Source organism: Lathamus discolor, chromosome 3, assembly GCF_037157495.1.
Source record: "Lathamus discolor isolate bLatDis1 chromosome 3, bLatDis1.hap1, whole genome shotgun sequence".
Classification (NCBI taxonomy): domain Eukaryota; kingdom Metazoa; phylum Chordata; class Aves; order Psittaciformes; family Psittacidae; genus Lathamus; species Lathamus discolor.
The window spans coordinates 60,737,912-60,756,879 of NC_088886.1; the positions used below are offsets into that span (position 1 = coordinate 60,737,912).

General features: G+C 44.5%; 1 protein-coding gene across 2 annotated transcripts in view; it reads left to right on the plus strand.

Moving 5' to 3' along the window:
* The window catches only part of HS6ST1 (heparan sulfate 6-O-sulfotransferase 1), a 192,516-nt gene extending 175,682 nt beyond the window's left edge, over positions 1-16,834 (plus strand). For both annotated transcript variants that reach the window (XM_065675522.1, XM_065675523.1), the window contains one exon: positions 10,125-16,834. In XM_065675522.1, coding sequence (XP_065531594.1) covers positions 10,125-10,833 — 709 coding nt within the window. In that variant the 3' untranslated portion in view covers positions 10,834-16,834. The remainder of the gene's footprint in view (positions 1-10,124) is intronic.
* Positions 16,835-18,968: the final 2,134 nt, after the last annotated feature.

Sequence of the window (18,968 nt, forward strand, 5' to 3'; positions counted from 1 at the left end):
TTTGCATATTGCATAGCTACTTCTGCTTTGTCTTTGCACTATTTCAGCTTGCTTCTGGTTTGGTTTTTTTTTTTTCTGTGTGACAATATCCTAATCGTTCCCAAACTCCATCCCAAAGTCTGCAGGAATCAGATGCAGATATCCTGCTTTATTAGGTAAAATATGCACTTGTTTTATTCATTGCATCCATCTTGACACCTGGGGAGGCTTGAATCCCTGGCTTTCTCTTTCTTCCCAGGGTAAAGACAGTACAAAGCTGTGCAGATTTCTATGCAGAACCAGTGCATCTCCGTCTCGATGACAAGTAGGAGACTTAAATTTCAGCCTCCCTGATAACCCGGCAGCCTCCACTGGCACTTTATTAGGGGACAGCACTTACCCCAGGGAGCTAGAATAAGACCCCAAATGTTTTCCACTTAACCTGTCTAGTTCTAGGGTAAAAACTGCTATCTTCTGCTACCTCTCCAGTGCCACACTGACACAGAGATGAAAAGTCTCATAGCAAATGTCTCTTCAGGGACTGATTTGTTTCTTCCTCGATTCTAATGTGTCCAGCATACAGGGAGAAACTCAAAAACCTAATGGGTACAGTACCCTTAGAGCAAATATTTTACAGTAAATATGGCTGCAGTGTGTGACTAAAATCTGTATTTTGTGTAATGCTAAAATCAATAAAAATGAAAGTCCCTGCAATACAGCCCATAAGCAGAGGGAGAGAACATGTTTCTTAGGGAGAATGGCAGTGTTTTCTCATCCTGAATCTCCTACCTTGATGACAGCAGGGGCAATGATAAAAGCTAAAGGATGCAAAGAATAGGCATGGGTTGCAGTCCACATTTCTACTGTCTATCCTCTGCCAGCACTGATGTAATCCTTCTGGCAGTGAAACTTTCCATTGCAGTCTGTCAGCATTCAGATGTGCTATCGATTAGTTGGTTTACTAAGGTCACTTAGGAATCACAACAAACCTCCTGAAACTTGGGAAAGGTAATAAATCAAAGGTGTATGATTTGTAACTCGCCGTCATTTTCGGTGCCTTGCTTCAGTAGAAGACAGCAGTCAACACTTCCTAAGCGCTTGATAGGAGGAAGGTTATAATGGCATAAGAAAGCACTTGTTTATAAACGGTGCAAGTAACATAAGCTTTTAATGGGTCCTAGAGGAGTCCAAGGCTCCAGAGGGCTCTGGAATGCCTTCCTCTCCGCCCCCCATCTGCTCCCCTCACCCTGACCCCCACTTTTTTTTCCCAAGCCTTTGGCCAATTTTCATCACATCTGTCATTTTGAAAAACGAGCTGAGGTTCATAACATGTCATGTGTCTTTTTATAGATTAACTTGTTTGCAAGAGACACTGCAACAGGAAATTCTTGTGCTTACACAGCAGCTCGGTTTTCTTGAAGAGCAGAGATGTTTTTAAACCCCATAGTCTGTGTCTATTCTGCTAAGGATGTAAAAAGGCCATGAGGCATGAGGGTGATAGGACCGTACTTATTTCCTGGGTGAAAGCCTATTGGTAGTACTTTGCTAGCAATCTGACCTGGGGTGGCGTGGGTACTAATGCATTATGAACACAGCGAGTATCAGTGCTGCACAATACTGAGATCTAAGGTACAAACACACCGTCATTTCATTTATGGAGACAGTGAGCCTGCAAGTGTCCATTTCTGATGGTTTCAGAGGAATTGATAGCAAACCGTATTTGTCTCGATGCTGCATTTGATTCCAGACACAAACCTATGTAAAAGGAATATATATGTAATAGTATTCCAACTACTGCTTTGTAGACCTACCTTTCTTTGTAGGTCAACTTTAAATAGAGACATCTCACGCAGCTACCATGCGTGCAGAGGCACATGCAGACACACAGCATTATTTTTCCTACAGATTCCAAAATCGAGGCTCAATTGCTGCAGGAGCACACAGATTCATGTTTTCCTTGGCTCCACACCTGCAGGTTTCACTGCCACCAGGCTGAGAGAAGGCCCTTGCAATTGTGTTTGACACTATCTGCTGTTTTTAAAGCCATGATTCTGAGCCTGTGTGTCTATCGCAAACACCAAAAGGAGAGCTTTAGTTTAAAGTTGTTCTGAGTGGATGGAGGGGTGGTTCTTCCCCTTGTGAAATGCCTGAGCCACTGCTCACTCTTTTGTCTCCACTGTCAACTTCTCTCATCATTTATACTGCCTTTGCAAGAAAGATGTGTTGTGTTTGGTACACACAGGTACAGGGACACAGGAGCTTCACACTCCCTGCCTGCCACGGCAGTGTGACCGTTCACTGTATGATGAAAGGCTCCATCGCCAGGATTGTGAAGCATTCAAAATCCTCCACATTTTAGGAAACACACAGGGGAAGAAAGAGAGGTGTGGCCTTCCAAGCATGCCTACTCAGTTACATTGTTTTTTAACTCCCAAGTTAATATAGTACTGGCGTTTTTAAGTGTATATTTAATGAATATAACACATTTTAATTCCTGGTAAAAAATATACATATGTAATAGATTCTGACTCTGCAGCTATTTAAATCCAGAACATGAGACCTAAGTAACCTCAGGTTCATTTACGCTCTGAAATCTGCTACAGATCTACTTACACCCCCAGCCAGTATTGTTATAGCTGCTGGAATTAGAGTTGACTCTGTTTTTCCATTTTTAATCTGTTCTTCCCCAAGAGGAAAAAAGAAATGCATAGGATAGGATAGGATAGATCTGTTGGAACAGACCTAAGATGATCATCCAGTCCAACTGTAATTATCCTGTGCACTGGAAGGGCAGCAGGTAAAGCTGCAGCCCTCAAAGCCATATAAATGTCCAGCTCTAGAAGTGCTCTTTTCAGGGGCTGCTGGTGCTTACAGAAGGGGTAGATGGACTGAAATACCCAATTTTACCTGCTGAAAGCCACCCTCATGTATTTGGAAACATGTACCCTGGATTACATCCAGCCAGGAGAGTCTGGAGGGGTTAATTTTCCCATTTGGAAGAAGAGCATGTCAATTTGTCAGTAGTATGAGGGTATTCTCTTCTGCCTTCACCTCCTGAAGCAGCCCCAGTGTTGTTTTTCATGGTTAGCTCACGGTGGGCTGTCAGCAGCATGGCCCACAGTGAGATCAGACCCTAGGAGAAGTCCCTGAGTGAAGATCTGGAGGGTGAGCAGAGCCTGTGTGATGGTTGTTACATTTCAAAACATCCCATCTTTTAATACAGCAGAGTCCCAAGAGCAGCGACCATCAGGCAAAACAAACACAACTGTGCAAAACAAACCCAGTTACCAAAGCAAGGACTGACTTGCTGTAAAGACAGCCCCTTCCTTTACTGGAACAGAAAAATGTTGATGCTAGGTGTTTACACACACAGGCTGAGTACTGGAGGGCTGCCTTTGCTGTGAAGTTTCTTGGCTTCTGGTGTTTTGTGTTGCAACCTTTATTTAAACATAGGGGACAGAAGAGACTTGTTTGGTTTATTTATTTGTTTGTTTGGGGTTTTCTTTCTTTTTCTATGACTTTTAAAGGGCTGAAGAGTTTATTGTGTGTGAAATGCAGGAAGAGTCTAAATGAACACCAGATGAGAGGAAATAGACTGAGGAAAATTAGGGCTATTTGCTACCAAAGGAAGTAATCATTGTACATATATTAAATTCCAGTCTCTAACTGAGAGTGTTTTGTTATGCAAGAAATCTGACTGTGGAGTAAAAAGGGACACGTGGAGTCTTCCCATGTCTGGGCTTTAAAAGTGGTGAGCAGGGATTTGGTGTATTGGTGGTAAATAAGGCAGGAGACAACTTGTACTGAAACAGGAGGTGGGGATGGCTGGAGAGTGTTCTGCACCCCACCATAGCAGAAGGTCATTTTGTGGCTCTGTGCAAAAGAGTTTCCATACATCTGTTGTTTGTAGGTAAAACATAGTTATGACTTTCTAATGAGAAGATAAATTCCTTTCAAACTTTCACCGGCTACATTCTCAGCTCATCGCCTGACACACCTTTACTTGTTATTTACCTGTATGCCATTGCTGGGACTGCTCCTTTAGAAAACACTGTCCATTTTCAGGGGAGATAACCATTGCCTAATAATCCTCTTAACTGTCTGTAAGGTGAGGGTTTACATGATTGCAGTAGTGGTGCTGACTGCTCTGGTTCTTTCCTTGCTCTAGTTCTTTCCTTGGTCCCTGCAGACTAACGGCAGGGTGGGTGCCTGTTTTCATTTCGCTGGTGGGAGTCAAAATCACTAGTTGTTTTAGTGATAAACTAGTTACAGTGACTATGAACTGAATAAAGACCCTCACAGATGATTTGAGGAGTGTATAATACATGGCTTTGGCTTATAAAGATGCCTTAAATCAGCCACAAATTTGACGTTGCTACTTTTAAACAAAACAGAGTGTTTCTCAACTCTGCAAGCTGGTGGACACCCTGTTCTGTTCTGTTCAGTTAATTCGGCAAGGACACAGAAAGAGGTTTTTATTATTTTCTCCTTTAGCAGTAGAAAAATTGTAGCCTGGGGGCATGTTGCTTTGACAGATTGGGGTTATGTGATTGAAGCTGACCTGTGCAGCTTCCTTCCCTTTCCCCCTCCTGGCAGGCGGAATGAAGCATTTATGATTGGAAGTGGCTATCCTTATTTTGCTCTTTATCTGATGGAAGGCCACCGCAGTAGCCAAGAAGGACTTCTGATAGATTTTACTTTTCCTGTGAGGGACACTTGAAAGCTCAGTGAAGAGCCTGTAGAAATAGATATTTTGGCTGTGTGGGAGGGAAGCATTTAATCACAGTGAAGAACAGGGGATTGCACAGTCAAATAAGCAGTTCTTGGTAGATTTTAGAGACCATCAGTGGGAAGTAAGAAGGGTGCACTGAATAGAAATGTAGGAAAGCATAAATGGAAATGAACTGAAGAGAGATAATAGCATCATATTTAGAATCTGTCACTTCATCACAATGTTGTTGACTGGTTATTAGCAAAAGAGAAGGAATTGTTTTTTTAAAGGCGGGAGAGTTTCATTTCCCTTTCATTAGCTGAGGAACCTGCTGACAGGAATTAAGGCAGAATATTACTAAAGGGGGTCTTCAGCCACCCCCTCATGTCTGCAGGAAAGGGTTATTTTTAACCCAGATCTGCTCAGTGACTGCATGTGCAGCATGGCCCTGAAAAAAACCCAAAACCAACCAAACAAAAAACCCAACCCAAACCCAACTCTGCTGGCAAAACCAAGGCTGCTTTGTGCTGCTATGGGAGAACGGGAAGGAGAGGTTGGGGTGGGAATCCTGTAGGCAACAGTGCCCCTGACGCCTGTGTCATGAAAATACGCCTCAAGTTAACTGTTGTCCTCAATCCAGGCTGAAACAGGGGCTTTGCATAATCACTGAAAGAGACAGCTCCTGCTCCTAAAGATGCTATGTTTTGGACTGCCAAAATAGACAAAAGAGACATTGTCAGCCCTTCACACATGAGAAACAGAGGCAGAAAGAGAGATCCGTCTGGGACACGTAGGGTAATTATAACACAAGGGGTACTTCCACGGATGTGTACTACAATGGCAAGATTGCCCTTCCTTTCTAATACTGGATTTTTTTCTCCCTGAAACTTCAGTTCTAATACAGGATTGTTTACCAAACACATGATTTCATTTTGCTCTGTTCAATAAATACAGTAGTGATTCTTTCCTCAGGCAAAACTGCACAGCTTGCATACAGATCTGAGTTGCAACACTGCCGTTGCAAATGCTCCAGGGAGCTTCAGGTGGATTTTCCTATTGGGAGCGCAGGGACAATAATGCAAGGAAAGGCAGAGGTCCGGCTTCTGCTTTTCTTTGTCCTCCTGGGGATCTCAACCCCATGGATATGTAGAAGGGGAGCTTACAAGAGTACTAATGCTGTTCTGCCCAGCTTCACATGGGAAGAACAGGAAAAGAAGTATCTTACCAACTAGAATGTTCATTTTTCTTACTCAAGCTTGTTAATGCCAGGAGGGCCAGTGAGACTTGGCATTCATTGCATGATCAGACTGGGGCTGTTTGGGTTTTTTAGGAGGCAGGATTGAGTGGAACCATCTGGGCAAGGAGAAGACCACACTTCTGAAATGAGCCTTTAGGAATATTTAACTTCAGCAGCCGTCTGGGGCACCATGCTGAAAGGAAGGGCACTCCCAGCTGCGTGTATTTTATGGGTTTATTTTATCTCTGATGACAAAAGAGAACTTAGTAGCCATGTGGTTCCTCATAAATTGCAAGCCACTGCTGACAAGTGGCACTGCCTGTGTTCTCCACCACGCTGGCACAAAGTTCCCCCCACTTTCTGGCTCACCATATTAATAACATTGCAGCTAACTGGCTATGCTTTAGCAAGATAGCTAACTTTTCTCTGCGTTTGAAGGCAATCCCCAAGTTATAGTTCACGAATGCAAACTTCAGTATCTTAAGTACTTTAAGTACTTTGGGTGAATGCTTACATGGTCATTCATCTAGTATCAAAGTGGCTCATCTCTCTAGTTCCTGAGGCCCCAGTCTTCCTGAAGGTGTGCTCTTTACTTTCTTGAGAGCCAAGGGAATCTGCACCCCTGAAGGTAGTATCCTTTCAGAAAGCTAAATAGAGGTTTGGGAGAATAACTTCCAGTATATCAGTGGCACATCTCATCTTAGGCGGTTTAAACTATTCATTTGCACTACAGTCTCTGCTTATTTGTTTGTTTCCTTGGATTTTAATTTACGCTCAACTGGGGCAGCTTCCTAATGTATCTCCAGAGGCCTGGTTCCACTGCCAGTATTCCAGTTTCCAAAGATACGTCTTATTTCTCTGTTAGAAGGCAAGCTCCACTTCTGCTTTTCTACGTGACAGACCTGGGAAGGGGCACATCAAATTCAGTATATTTTCAAAAAACATTCTATTCACTATTTCTATTGTCTATTTTTTTTCTGTCCATGAGATGGATCTTAGAGATTGCTCATGGTACAATATTTGCCAGCGTATCGCTTCAACTAAGATAATAGCTCTTAAAGTACAGGTGTGAAAGAATAAATACTTGCTCCTAACCTTTTCTCAGTCTATGTCCTGTTCAAGCTGTCTCTGATTCAATGGACCCTACAAGCTTTGTATTTGATATTTACTAATGGATCCCTAAAGTTTAAACAGAGACAGAGTGAGAGAAGACCAACTGGACTCAGGCTTATAAGAATCAGATTCATGCCAGCTCTGCCACAGACACCCATTTGACTTTATGGTCATCATTTTATATGGTAGTTCCCCTGTGTACAAAATACAGTTTCTAATGCTTCTTTTTTAACTTATCCATACTTGTATAGACTGCAGATTTGGACAGGAATCAGTTCCTCCTGTGTCTTTGGATACCACACAAATGAGTCCCTGATCTTAGGTGAAACTTGCAGTTGTTTCTGCAAGCCATATAATAATAACTGGCTTCTACCTGCTACAGGAAAAAAAATGCAGCCTTTAGATTACATTGGTGTAAATAAAAAGTCCACTACAGTTCACAAGTCAGAAAGTGCTGGTAGTGTTTAGCATCAGTGACTGTCACTCGAACATCTGGCATTCATCATTGCTTTCCTTTTCCTTCCTCTGTCATATTTTATCCCCATCTGTTAGAGGTTTCTTAGCACTGTCTATGTAAATCATAGCTGCATCTCAGTCTGGGTAGTTGAATCATTACAGGCTGCAATGTAAATGAAGGAAAAAGAGGTAAATTTAAGGGAAGTGTTTCTCTTATGCACTCTGCCCCCTTCTTTCTCCCCCTGTACACAGACAGTACTAGACAGTATTCCTAGACAACATGATACCCTTGCTATGAAGAGAGATGGAGAAGCTTCCAAAAATAGCAAATGTCTTTACCAGGCCTAGTTCTGAAGGCAGAAAGAGGAGAAGAGCTGGAGTCCAAGTGGACACCCACTGCCATTGCAGGAAAGATTACAAAATTTACTGCTTTGGAACCATCACAGAATCACAGAATCACAGAATCCCAAGGGTTGGAAGGGACCTAAAAAGATCATCTAGTCCAACCCCCCTGCAAGAGCAGGGTAACCTACAGTACATCACACAGGAACTTGTCCAGGCGGGCCTTGAATATCTCCAGTGTAGGAGACTCCACAACCCCCCTGGGCAGCCTGTTCCAGTGCTCTGTCACTCTTACAGTAAAGAAGTTCTTCCTGATGTTAACGTGGAACTTCCTATGCTCCAGTTTACACCCATTGCCCCTTGTCCTATCACTGGATATCACTGAAAAAAGCCTAGCTCCATCATCCTGACACCTACCCTTCACATATTTGTAAACATTGATGAGGTCACCCCTCAGTCTCCTCTTTTGCAAGCTAAAGAGACCCAGCTCCCTCAGCCTCTCCTCATAAGGGAGATGTTCCACTCCCTTAATCATCTTTGTGGCTCTGCGCTGGACTCCTTCAAGCAATTCCCTGTCCTTCTTGAACAGAGGGGCCCAGAACTGGACGCAGTATTCCAGATGCGGCCTCACCAAGGCTGAGTAGAGGGGGAGGAGAACCTCTCTTGACCTACTAACCACTCCCTTTCTAATGCACCCTAAGATGCCATTTGCCTTCTTGGCCACAAGAGCACATTGCTGGCTCATGGTCATCCTCCTATCCACCAGGACCCCCAGGTCCCTTTCCCCTTCACTACTTTCCAGCAGGTCAACCCCCAACCTGTACTGGTACATGGGGTTGTTCTTCCCCAGATGCAAGACTCTACACTTGCCCTTGTTAAATTTCATCAAGTTTCTCCCCGCCCAACTCTCCAGCCTGTCCAGGTCTCGCTGAATGGCAGCACAGTCCTCTGGTGTGTCAGCCACTCCTCCCAGTTTTGTGTCATCAGCAAACTATCACCCATCAGCAAGTTAATAATCATTTGGGAAAGCAAACATTCCTTAAAAGTCAGACTTCCCAGGCAATGTCTTTGATGTATTTACTTAAATTATGCTTATTGCAGTACTTGAGGTTACTGCTAGGAATAACAATATTGAGGGTGCTCAGGAAATAAGGGTGTGTTAATATTATCCTGCTGGTGGCAGGCAAGCCATGTAGCAGCATTCCAAAGATGCATTTCCAGTGGGGAAATGATCCACCACCACCCCTCTATGAAATATTTCCAGTAGCCTATGTGCACTATCCTGCCACAGCCCCAGTGCACAGTGTCACACAGCCCTGTGCACTGGGAGCACATGTGGGCTTAATTCCCTGCCAGCTTTAGCAACTAGAGAAGGTAATTTCCTTGTTCTAGAAACATTCAAGAGACACCACAGTCCCAAGCTGCTAGAAGTCAGGGGAACAGGCTGAAGCTGGAGGGTATCTATCTCTGTACAAGGCAGCTGTCATGTTTGCAGTTCAAGGGACAGCTTGTATTCTTGGGGACTTCATTATATTTGGAACAGCAAGAATGTCCCATGTCACCATGTGTGTTCCTCGTGATTGTCTTGCTTTTTCCTCCTTTTTAGTCTCACGTGTCTTAAGTTTGTTTGAACCTATAGCAGATGAGCTGAGAGTGACCTACGGCTACTGTTACTGGTTGTCAACTCATGCCTTCTCTTCCTACAAAGCATACTGCATTCCCGATTTCCCATTATTTTTCACTTATGTTTCTGCGGTGCTATCCTGCTACTTCCTGCAGACTCCCACATTTCAACTCGGCAGCCAGATCAATCAAGCAGTAGATGTCCTGGTCAGCATCTGCATGAAATGAAAATGATAGCCCAGCTCATAAACCAATTGCTGAGCTGTCCTGAAGAGCAAGCCCTGGCTGATTCAGAGGGCACGTGGCCATGTGAAAGGCCAGGCAGTCCCTGAAGTCACAGTTGCTCTCTGAAGCTGGTAGACTGGTTGAAACCTGATGATTTGTTCTGACATTTGCAGTCTGTGGCTGAAAACAAATGTCCTGGTGAAAGCATTGCTACTTGGCAAGACTAAAATGGGGGGCTATGAGAAACACAGGCCTAATGTTGCAAAAACTACTTTGCAATGATATTGCAAGAAGAAGATGACCCAAGAGTACAGTGGAATGGATGCTGTGGTGTTGATTTCCTCTTGTCTTTCTGATACCTGCACTGTATCTCAGCTTGCCAAGCATCTTAACTTGTTACTAGCAGAGTATTTATTTTCCTTTCTCTTCTTCTTGCAGAAAATTCTACTACATCACACTGCTGAGAGACCCCGTATCCCGTTACCTCAGTGAATGGCGTCACGTCCAACGAGGAGCTACTTGGAAGACCTCCTTGCACATGTGTGATGGCAGGACACCAACTCCTGAAGAGCTGCCATCATGCTATGAAGGCACGGACTGGTCAGGCTGCACACTGCAGGAGTTCATGGATTGCCCGTATAATTTGGCCAACAACCGCCAAGTGAGGATGTTGGCTGACTTGAGCTTAGTGGGCTGCTACAACATGTCTTTCATCCCAGAGAACAAGCGAGCACAGATCCTGCTGGAGAGCGCAAAAAAAAACCTCAAAGACATGGCCTTCTTTGGCCTGACAGAGTTCCAGAGAAAGACTCAGTACCTGTTTGAGAGAACTTTTAATCTGAAATTCATCCGGCCCTTTATGCAGTACAACAGTACCAGGGCAGGAGGGGTGGAGGTGGATAATGACACCATCCGCAGGATCGAAGAGCTCAATGACTTGGACATGCAGCTCTATGACTATGCAAAGGACCTCTTCCAACAGCGCTACCAGTACAAACGGCAGCTAGAGAGAATGGAGCAGAGGATAAAGAATCGGGAAGAGAGGCTTCTTCACCGGTCCAATGAAGCGCTTCCCAAGGAAGAGACGGAAGAGCAAGGACGCTTGCCCACTGAGGACTACATGAGCCATATTATAGAGAAATGGTAGCCTAGGCAGACTTTTATATATTAATGATTCTTCTAGGGTTTCCATATAAAAGATCATGGAAGTAAAATTGCAAAAACCAACAAGAACTATTTTATTTAAAAGCAAGTCTGTAAAACAGAAGGTAGATTGCTTCCTTGAGCAAGGGGGTCTTTTTACTGTTTCTTACAAGACCAATGGGATTCTTAAAAAAAATAATAAAGACATAAAAAAAGGGTCAACATGGTAATGCAGAGATAAACCATGCACAAATGCAGTTACCCACTCTTAAGGCCAATCACAAAAGAATGTTTCTTATCCTCACAATTCAAACACCAATGGCAAAAGTAGGATTTTTAAGATCTGTTTATGCCCTGAGCATAATGACATAAAGATACAGAATTAAAAACCAAGGAAATGGAGATTTTCTTCTGTGGGTGTTTTTGAAGCTGGGATGGGAATTGCATTGTTTGTAAGTAAATGATAATGGTGACTAAGCTGACGGTGTGCTATCCTGTCAGGCTGCGATCTGAGCACAAGGGTGGTCACTTCGTTTCAGCTGGCAGCCACTGCCAGAAAGCAGACCACCATAAAACACAAAAGAAGAAGAAAAACATCAGAGGACAAGAAACATTAAAGCAAATTGACTGTGGCCTAGGATATGTACTTAGCACAGAGGTTTTGATACACTGCACTGGTATCACATATACATACGCAACTTCATGACAAAGATAATAGGAAACTCATGCACAGAGCTCCCAGATTTGTTTCACAGGTAGGTCCCAAAACAAGTTAAAAGCCAACCAAATTCCAGATAGGCTCAAATGTGCACTCGCATGCCATCCTGTCATCCTACACAACTGCTGCTCATGCTGTCACCAGTATTATGTGTTAACAGCACATGGAAACCCTCTTCTAAATACAAAAAAAAAAAAAAAAAAAAGGGAAGAAGAATTTAAATAGCAATACTCCCTCGTAAATCTGCACGACAGGTTCTGGGGAAGACCCTGCAAGTAATTAGTCATTAATGGCAAGATGATGAGGGGGTGATTTTGTTTTGTTTGTTGCTATGTGAAGTGCTGAACTAGAACAAGCATACAGATGTACCTGTATCTGTATTTTTTCAGGTTTTTTTACTTGCTTTTATCAAATGATAATGGCCATCAGCCTGCCTCCAGTGAGGTCACCAGGACTGATTTAAGGGGAACAGGAGGAGGCTCTCTTCCAGAGCTGTGAAAATTTCTGACTATGGGTCTGAACTAATTATGAGACGGTGCACACTGTCTTTTGGCACTGCGCCTGTTCTGCAGCTCTTAGTTTACATGAACAAGCTGTGTTCATAAACTGGAAAGGGGAATCATGGATGTTTTTTTAGTCTCAGACCACTTTCAAAGCAGAAATCTTTCAATGCTGTTTTTTAGGGACTGATGTGAGTTTAATCCTCCAGTGTGGTGACAGTCTAACCAGGTTCTGCTTACTGCCTTTTGAGTCATAGAACAACAATGACTTCTCCAATTCCTCTTCCCACTCACCAAATTAAAGTATGGCTTACTTTTTGCTGTTGCAAGCACTTCTTTGTTTGGGTGGAAGCATGGAAATGAAGCAGTTTTTGCCTGTTTCGTGTCTCACCCCGTTATTACTGAGCCTGTAGGACCTGAAACAGCTACTGTTTAGGGTAAACGATGACCCAGATGGAATATAATTTGATTTTCAAAGGCCATGCTAACTGCAAATCAAATATGGCATTGAAATCACTGGAGGGGAGGCAGAGAGCTGAGGCATTCAATTTTAGCATGTCGCTTTTACAGTGTTCCTTTCCCATCACACATAGCCACTGAAGTTCTGCTTGTTTTGTATTTTATTTCTCTCTCTGCCTCTGTATACTGTTTCCAACAGTTTCATATCAGACTGAGTTTTGCAAAGGAGGGGCTGCTTTAAGCAGAGGAGCTGCCTTGTTTCTTCTGTGCACACCCTGGGGGATACACCTTGCTTCTGGAGATGTTCTTCTCCAAAGTCAAAATGACTAAAAACTTAAGAACAGAACGTGCAAACAACAATTTGGGCTCAAATACAACCCTGTTACAGCCCTGATCCGAAGTCCACTGAAGGCAGAGTACGCCTTTCCTAGTGAATTCAGATGGGTTTCGACCAGTTCTGCATCCTGCCGCTGCGAAGTGCACAAGCAAATGCTCATCCATATACAAGGACAGTAGGATGTTGTTACCCATGCATTCAACTGGTACCAGTATCTGGTAGTGGTGTTGCTGTCTGTAAGGTTCTGTCAGTGCTTCCTCCACAAAATGGCCCCTGTTCCCAGAGATGTATAGCCTGGTCATAAGCATTTTCTCCTAGCTGAAAAGTGGGAAGCAAAATGAAGCAATTTTTGGTTGTTGGCTTGGGGGCAGAAGGTATTACAATTCCATTTGCTCATCTTTGAATTCCAAGACTGGGAGGAGCTATGTCTGCTAATTCCCAGCGCTTTTATGTGTTGCTGTAACTAAAGAAAACATTTATATTTTTAAAAATGCAATATTACAGGCTGTTTACCCACAAAACCCATACACAAGATATAAAAAGCAACTGCTTTATATGCACAGTTCCCAGCTTTCCCCAAAGGCAATTCACTGTGCATCCTATGTTATGGATCCATCATGCACAAGTGGTTCCTGCAGCTAATCCATATTCGAGGTGCATATCAGCACAGGGCCGTGCAGTGAATGCCCAGGCAGGTCCACATATGCTGGGCACTGATTCTGAGAGCCATTCTATACCAAATTCTGCTCTCAAGGGTGACAATAAACAGGATTGTGCATGATTAGGACCGGTAACATTTCTTGGCTTGGTTTGCCTGAGTTGTTTCTACATTACAGGCTCTGAGTATCCAGCTGGATTCCAATTGATCTGTCTGCAGGGTTCCCTAAATCAGAGGCAGCCTTTGACCTTAGAAGCATGTCAGTAGAAGACCTTGTTCCATCATTTTGTTTGTAATATATTACAGTAGCAAGCAGAAGAAATGAAACTATATTGAAAACTGTCTTGTTAACAGTTTCACTTCAGCCCACAAAAGGAGGGCTGACCTCAGCCTAGCACTGAGGCAGAAATGTGTAGACTCAAAACTTGTGTCCAACAAATGCCGCAATTCTTCCACCTGTACATTGGGAATAACAAATTTATGCATTATAAAGAGGTAATCCAAGCCATGAAAAGTATAGGGCACTTTGAAACAGAGTCGGAATTATAGTGAATGACAGAAAAGCCATCCCTCACCCTGCCTGCTGTGCTGGTCTCTTTACAGCTGTAGGCCGTGGGTTCGTTTATTCTAAGTGCTGTGTGCCAGAGCATGTGTTGCAGGACATACCTGGCGCTATCTTCTTCCTTTACTGAGTTTAAGGGAGCTTTTTTAACGTAATGTGAACTTAGGGTTTTTTGTGATTTATACGTACTACAGTTTGAAGTGGTACAATTAATTTTTAGGACTGATTATTTGATGCGACAATAACATGAAAAAATGTGTGTGTAGTTTTAAAATGAATGGAGAACAATGGCTTTAAGGCACTCTGGCAGAAGTACTGGCCAGATAGTACATTCTTGTTCAGTATCTGCCCCTTTCTTCCAAAACACTTTTCCTATGACTTTCAGATGCACTCTGACCTTCTTCACTACACAGTGTTTCTTGAGGGGCCTGTCAGGGCATCATGATCCAGGTCAGGATAAGTTAAGTGTTGGGTACAACAAGGACAGGAGAGGCAGTTCCCCTGGAATTCACATTTTACCTAGTTGCATGCTTGTCCATCCCACAGTGTTTCTGCCATGGAAAGACTTTACAAAGGCTAGAGCTGTGTAAGGTATTTCTGTGCAGAGCCTTGCACATCTGCCAAAAAGGGTGATGCTCAGAGTGAGGAGTTACCAGTAGAAATAAGAAGCAGAATTCTTGCTTTGGGAGGGTGGAAAGGCCACGACATGCTGCAGTGGTAAGATCTTTGTCGCTTTTAGTCACCTGAACAGTGTTAACTTTACTGGGTGTTCTTGCTGAAGGAGACTTTTTAGTGCTCATTTGTCTCATCCCACCTGGCTCTGTTGGAGTTTACCTCCTCCAAAGTTTTCCACACAGTCAGATGCCACCTCATACCCTACCCAGGTCACAAAACGCAGGATTGACCAGTTAAGTTGCAAACCCAGGCTGTCATGGGGCTCCAAGTCATCAACAAAAACCTCTGACAAAAGAGTCAGTGAATTTCTGACTTGTCTGAATTTCTGCCTTTATGCCCAACATTGTGGAGCACTTCAGGTTGATGGGTTTGTACCCCATAGTCCCTTATTTGCTTACAGTAGTGGGATGCTAACGAAAGCAGCATAAGGAAGATCCCAACAGGCTTTTGAATTCTCTCCAAGGGCTGTCCTGGAGGAGCAGAAAGGGCAGCACCATTGCTGAGAGTATGAGCAAGATAGAAGGACCACCGCAGTGGCAGACAGACACATGGCACTGAGGAAGTTTTCACTCTGAGCCCATCAAATCACTTCACAGAGACCCCCCCAACAGCTACAGAAGGTAATGACTAACATTACAGAACAGGGCCTGACCGAGATTTATATCCTGGGGTTAAAAGCTGCTGTAGCTTCTCACTGGTCTTCAGAGTTACTCAGACCCCCTTCTGTCCTATAGAATTTTCAGAATGTCACAAAAATGGGTAGTGCTACAGAAACTGGCAACACAGACTAATGCTAAATGTTGTATTTCCAGGGGTATAGCTTGGAATGCAACTCACAATATCTGCTGGATTTGAATCACAGGGTTGGCTGTGTTATCTTTTTCTTCTTGTCTTTACTAATATTTAGCAGATCATGTCCCAGTGGCAGAAGCAAATGCAGGATTTGCTGGCTGATCAGCAGTAGAGCCAAGCCTTGAAAGCACAGGTCAGTTAGCAGCAGTTCAGATACACTAGCAAGCAGTGGAGCTCGTGTCTGCGCACACATTCTGAGCTCCCTGTAGCTGTTTATTTTGCCCCATCTACAGGAGTTCTGCCAAACTGAATGCAGTGCTGATAAGCACGTGGGTACTAAAGCCTGTATCATCCCAGCTGCAGGTGGTTTTCTCTGTAATTTTTAACCATGCAAGCTGAGGAAAATCAAGATTTGCAAATGAGTCTGTCTCATCCCTCAAAGCCCCACACTTCCCCTTCCCTCTTCTCCCCCAGGTGTCTATTCTGCAGACTGGGTTGAGAGAGTTGTACTATAATGAATGATTTTATATTCAAATGGTTTACTGAGCATGATTTGTTTTGTACATATTGGAATATGATTTAACTTATTTTTATTGCCCCTTTTCATCTTTTTTTCATGAGGAGAAGACAGAAATCCCCACCCTCTCTCAGTGTGAAGTTCCTCTGTGTTTGTGTGTAGTCTGCCAGGCAAACACGCAACAACCACAGGATTTCTCACCCTCCCTGCTGGTATCCAGTTTTACTTTTCATTGTCATCTGGTTTTGTCTGCAGCTTTGCTTAGATTGTCTCTTCTTTCCTCTCTGCTGCACAGTCTGCACAGGGAAAGGAGAGGGCAACAGAGGCAGGACTCCCTTCCTCTCCCGTTTCTTGTGTGCTTTACCTACCCGAGTACCAGGAACTCAGTTCTTCTAGGAGTTGTGTGACTGAGGGTAAACAAATACAAACGTTTCCCCACACGCCTTCCATCCTCCATGTTGTAGATCAAACAGATCCAGCTTCTCTGAAAGTGATTGTGGCTGGAGTCATTCCATTGGGCTGAATGTGTATGGTTTGCACTCCCCCCACACACACTTCAGGAACTTAAAAACAACAAGAAACAAAAGACAACTGTTTAACTTGAGCCAAGTAACACTTAAAGCTTTATATATTTATTTATAGCATCTTACACAAAGTGTTAAAAGTTTTTTTTTCCTTCCACAAAAAAAAAAAAAAAATTGGATTTAAGAAAAAAAATAATCTAATTGTTTTTGTCTAGATCAAGAATGAATGTTAGCGGATGAAATAAACCCTACAATTGAGCATCTGTTGTGTGTGGTGTCCTTGCATTGGCCTTTCCATGCTGTTCCAGTGTTAATATGACTTGCGTCCTGTATTGCAGAGTGATAAAGCTGCCAGTCAAGCTGACGGAGAGTATTTGTTTTCTGCTAGCAAACCCAGCCTCCTACCACAAGCATACTCGAGCAGAAAAAGCAGGCTGGTTATGACTGTTACACTTCAGTCAACGTTACAAAAAGCCCTTAAACCTTGTCTTTAAAAAAGTAATTCCCTTTAATACTGTACAGTACTCTTAGCTTTTTTTAATAGTCATTGCAGTGAATGGATTTGCAGGCAATAAATGGTGGCTGTTATAGCAAGCATTACAATGTTTTCTGTTTCATCTTCAGAAGTACTTTTACCAAACATGACCTATGAACATGCTGCTCAGTTACAGGGCTGAGGTAAGCTGTGCACCTCATTCTGATACAGTGCAAGTTAGTAAGTTAGGGGGTAAGAAAATGATGATACAAGTGCTTTAGTCCCCTGAGAACAGCCAGATGATCATGCGAGCGTGGGCAATACCACCATTACTTCACCTGAGCATCATGACACTTCACACCTTCCACCATCTATGCTGGAGGAGCTGGATGCAGCATATGAACCTTCCCTGCCACACTGCTTGGGTGTTCTTTTCTCTCCCACCTCTGAAAGCAATCCCACTGGTGTTACTGGAAACCCACCCAGATAAAATACATAAATTACACAGCACAAACACAACACCGCACCAATCCATATTGCTGAGGAACTCATTTTAGTCTCTGTCCCGTGCAGGCACTGGCGGACGGTCCAGGTAGGTGCTGGTGTGAGGGAGCTACACTAAAGGCACAGGAGTTTCAGTCACTCACTCCAAGCCGTCCCATGAGCCTGCTGCTGGCAGAGCCCTCACGTCCCTCTCCTCGGGTTTAACAGCTCCCCCGCACCGTTCCTGCCGCTGTAGCCGTTGCGAGCGACGGCGGAACGCCCAGCACCGTTCCAAGCTCGCGCCGCCTCACCCCGCACGCGGAACCCTCCCGAAGCGGCGGGCGGCTTCGCGCGCCGCGCCCCTCCCAGTGCCTCAGCCACAAAATGGCGGCGCTGGCACGACCGCTCTTTCTCCGTGTCAGTTTCGCCACCTTTCTCCGCGGTACCACCCCGTCTAGCGCCTCCGGTAAGTGTGAGCCCGTCTCTCTGGGCCCCGGGGGACGGCGGGCGGGCCGGCCGTCCATCGGCACCCCTCGCTCCCGTGGTCCGTGTGAGGCGGGCGGGGAGGGCTCGGCGTCCCACCGGGGGCTGCGGGTGCGCCAGGCCCAGCGTAGAGGAGCTGGAGATCGCCGCGGCCTCCGGGGTGTGCTCTGCAGCCCTCGCTGGGGTTTGTGCACAGGGCTTCTCAGTGGCGGGCTGTGGGTGGTCGCTGCAGCGGTGCTGCCCTCCAGAAGGGACTCTGAGTAGTGGTTGAGCCGCCTCCCGCAGTTTGTGCAGCACCACTCTTGCACTGAGTAGGCACCAAAGAGCCTGGTTACCTTAATGGGGGTAGGCTGTGCTGTGAGCGTGGGCGTTCCTGTTGCTGACACCCGGGTGCTTCTGTGTCCAGACCGTCGGGCTGGTGTCCTGTGGTCCTAACAGGAGGTGTTAAGGGTGTGGACACAGGTCCTTCTGCTTCATGGGAGCCCTTGTACTGTGGTTTGAAAGCATGATCTTTCTCCTCATTTGCATTACTGAAAGATGCTTTAAGAAGTATGTTACAAGAATTGTGTGCAGGCAAAATGCCTTCGTGTGCATGCGGTCTTCGCCATTTTTATGATGGCTCTTCCTTTGTATCAAAGCTAGAAGCTTCGAGGAAAAGGAGGAAGCTTAGCTCACAAGCAGATGGAAGGAAGGTTTCTTCGATTGCAAGAGCTGATGTAGGAAGGGGAAAGGAGCAGAAAGGATGCTTAAGCAGAGTTTAAAAGAAGTGGGGAAATGGGTTACTGAGGGTAGAGTCTCCAGAGTATTTTTTCTTGGTTTTAGGATATTTTCCTCCTCATACCGATGAATGTTCGGTTTCCCTATGCTCAAATCCAGGATGTTCCTGTTATGTTTGGTCGGTTTACACTATCCAGCACTGCCTCTGGGGGATATGCTGCCTCAGGTTAATTGGAAAG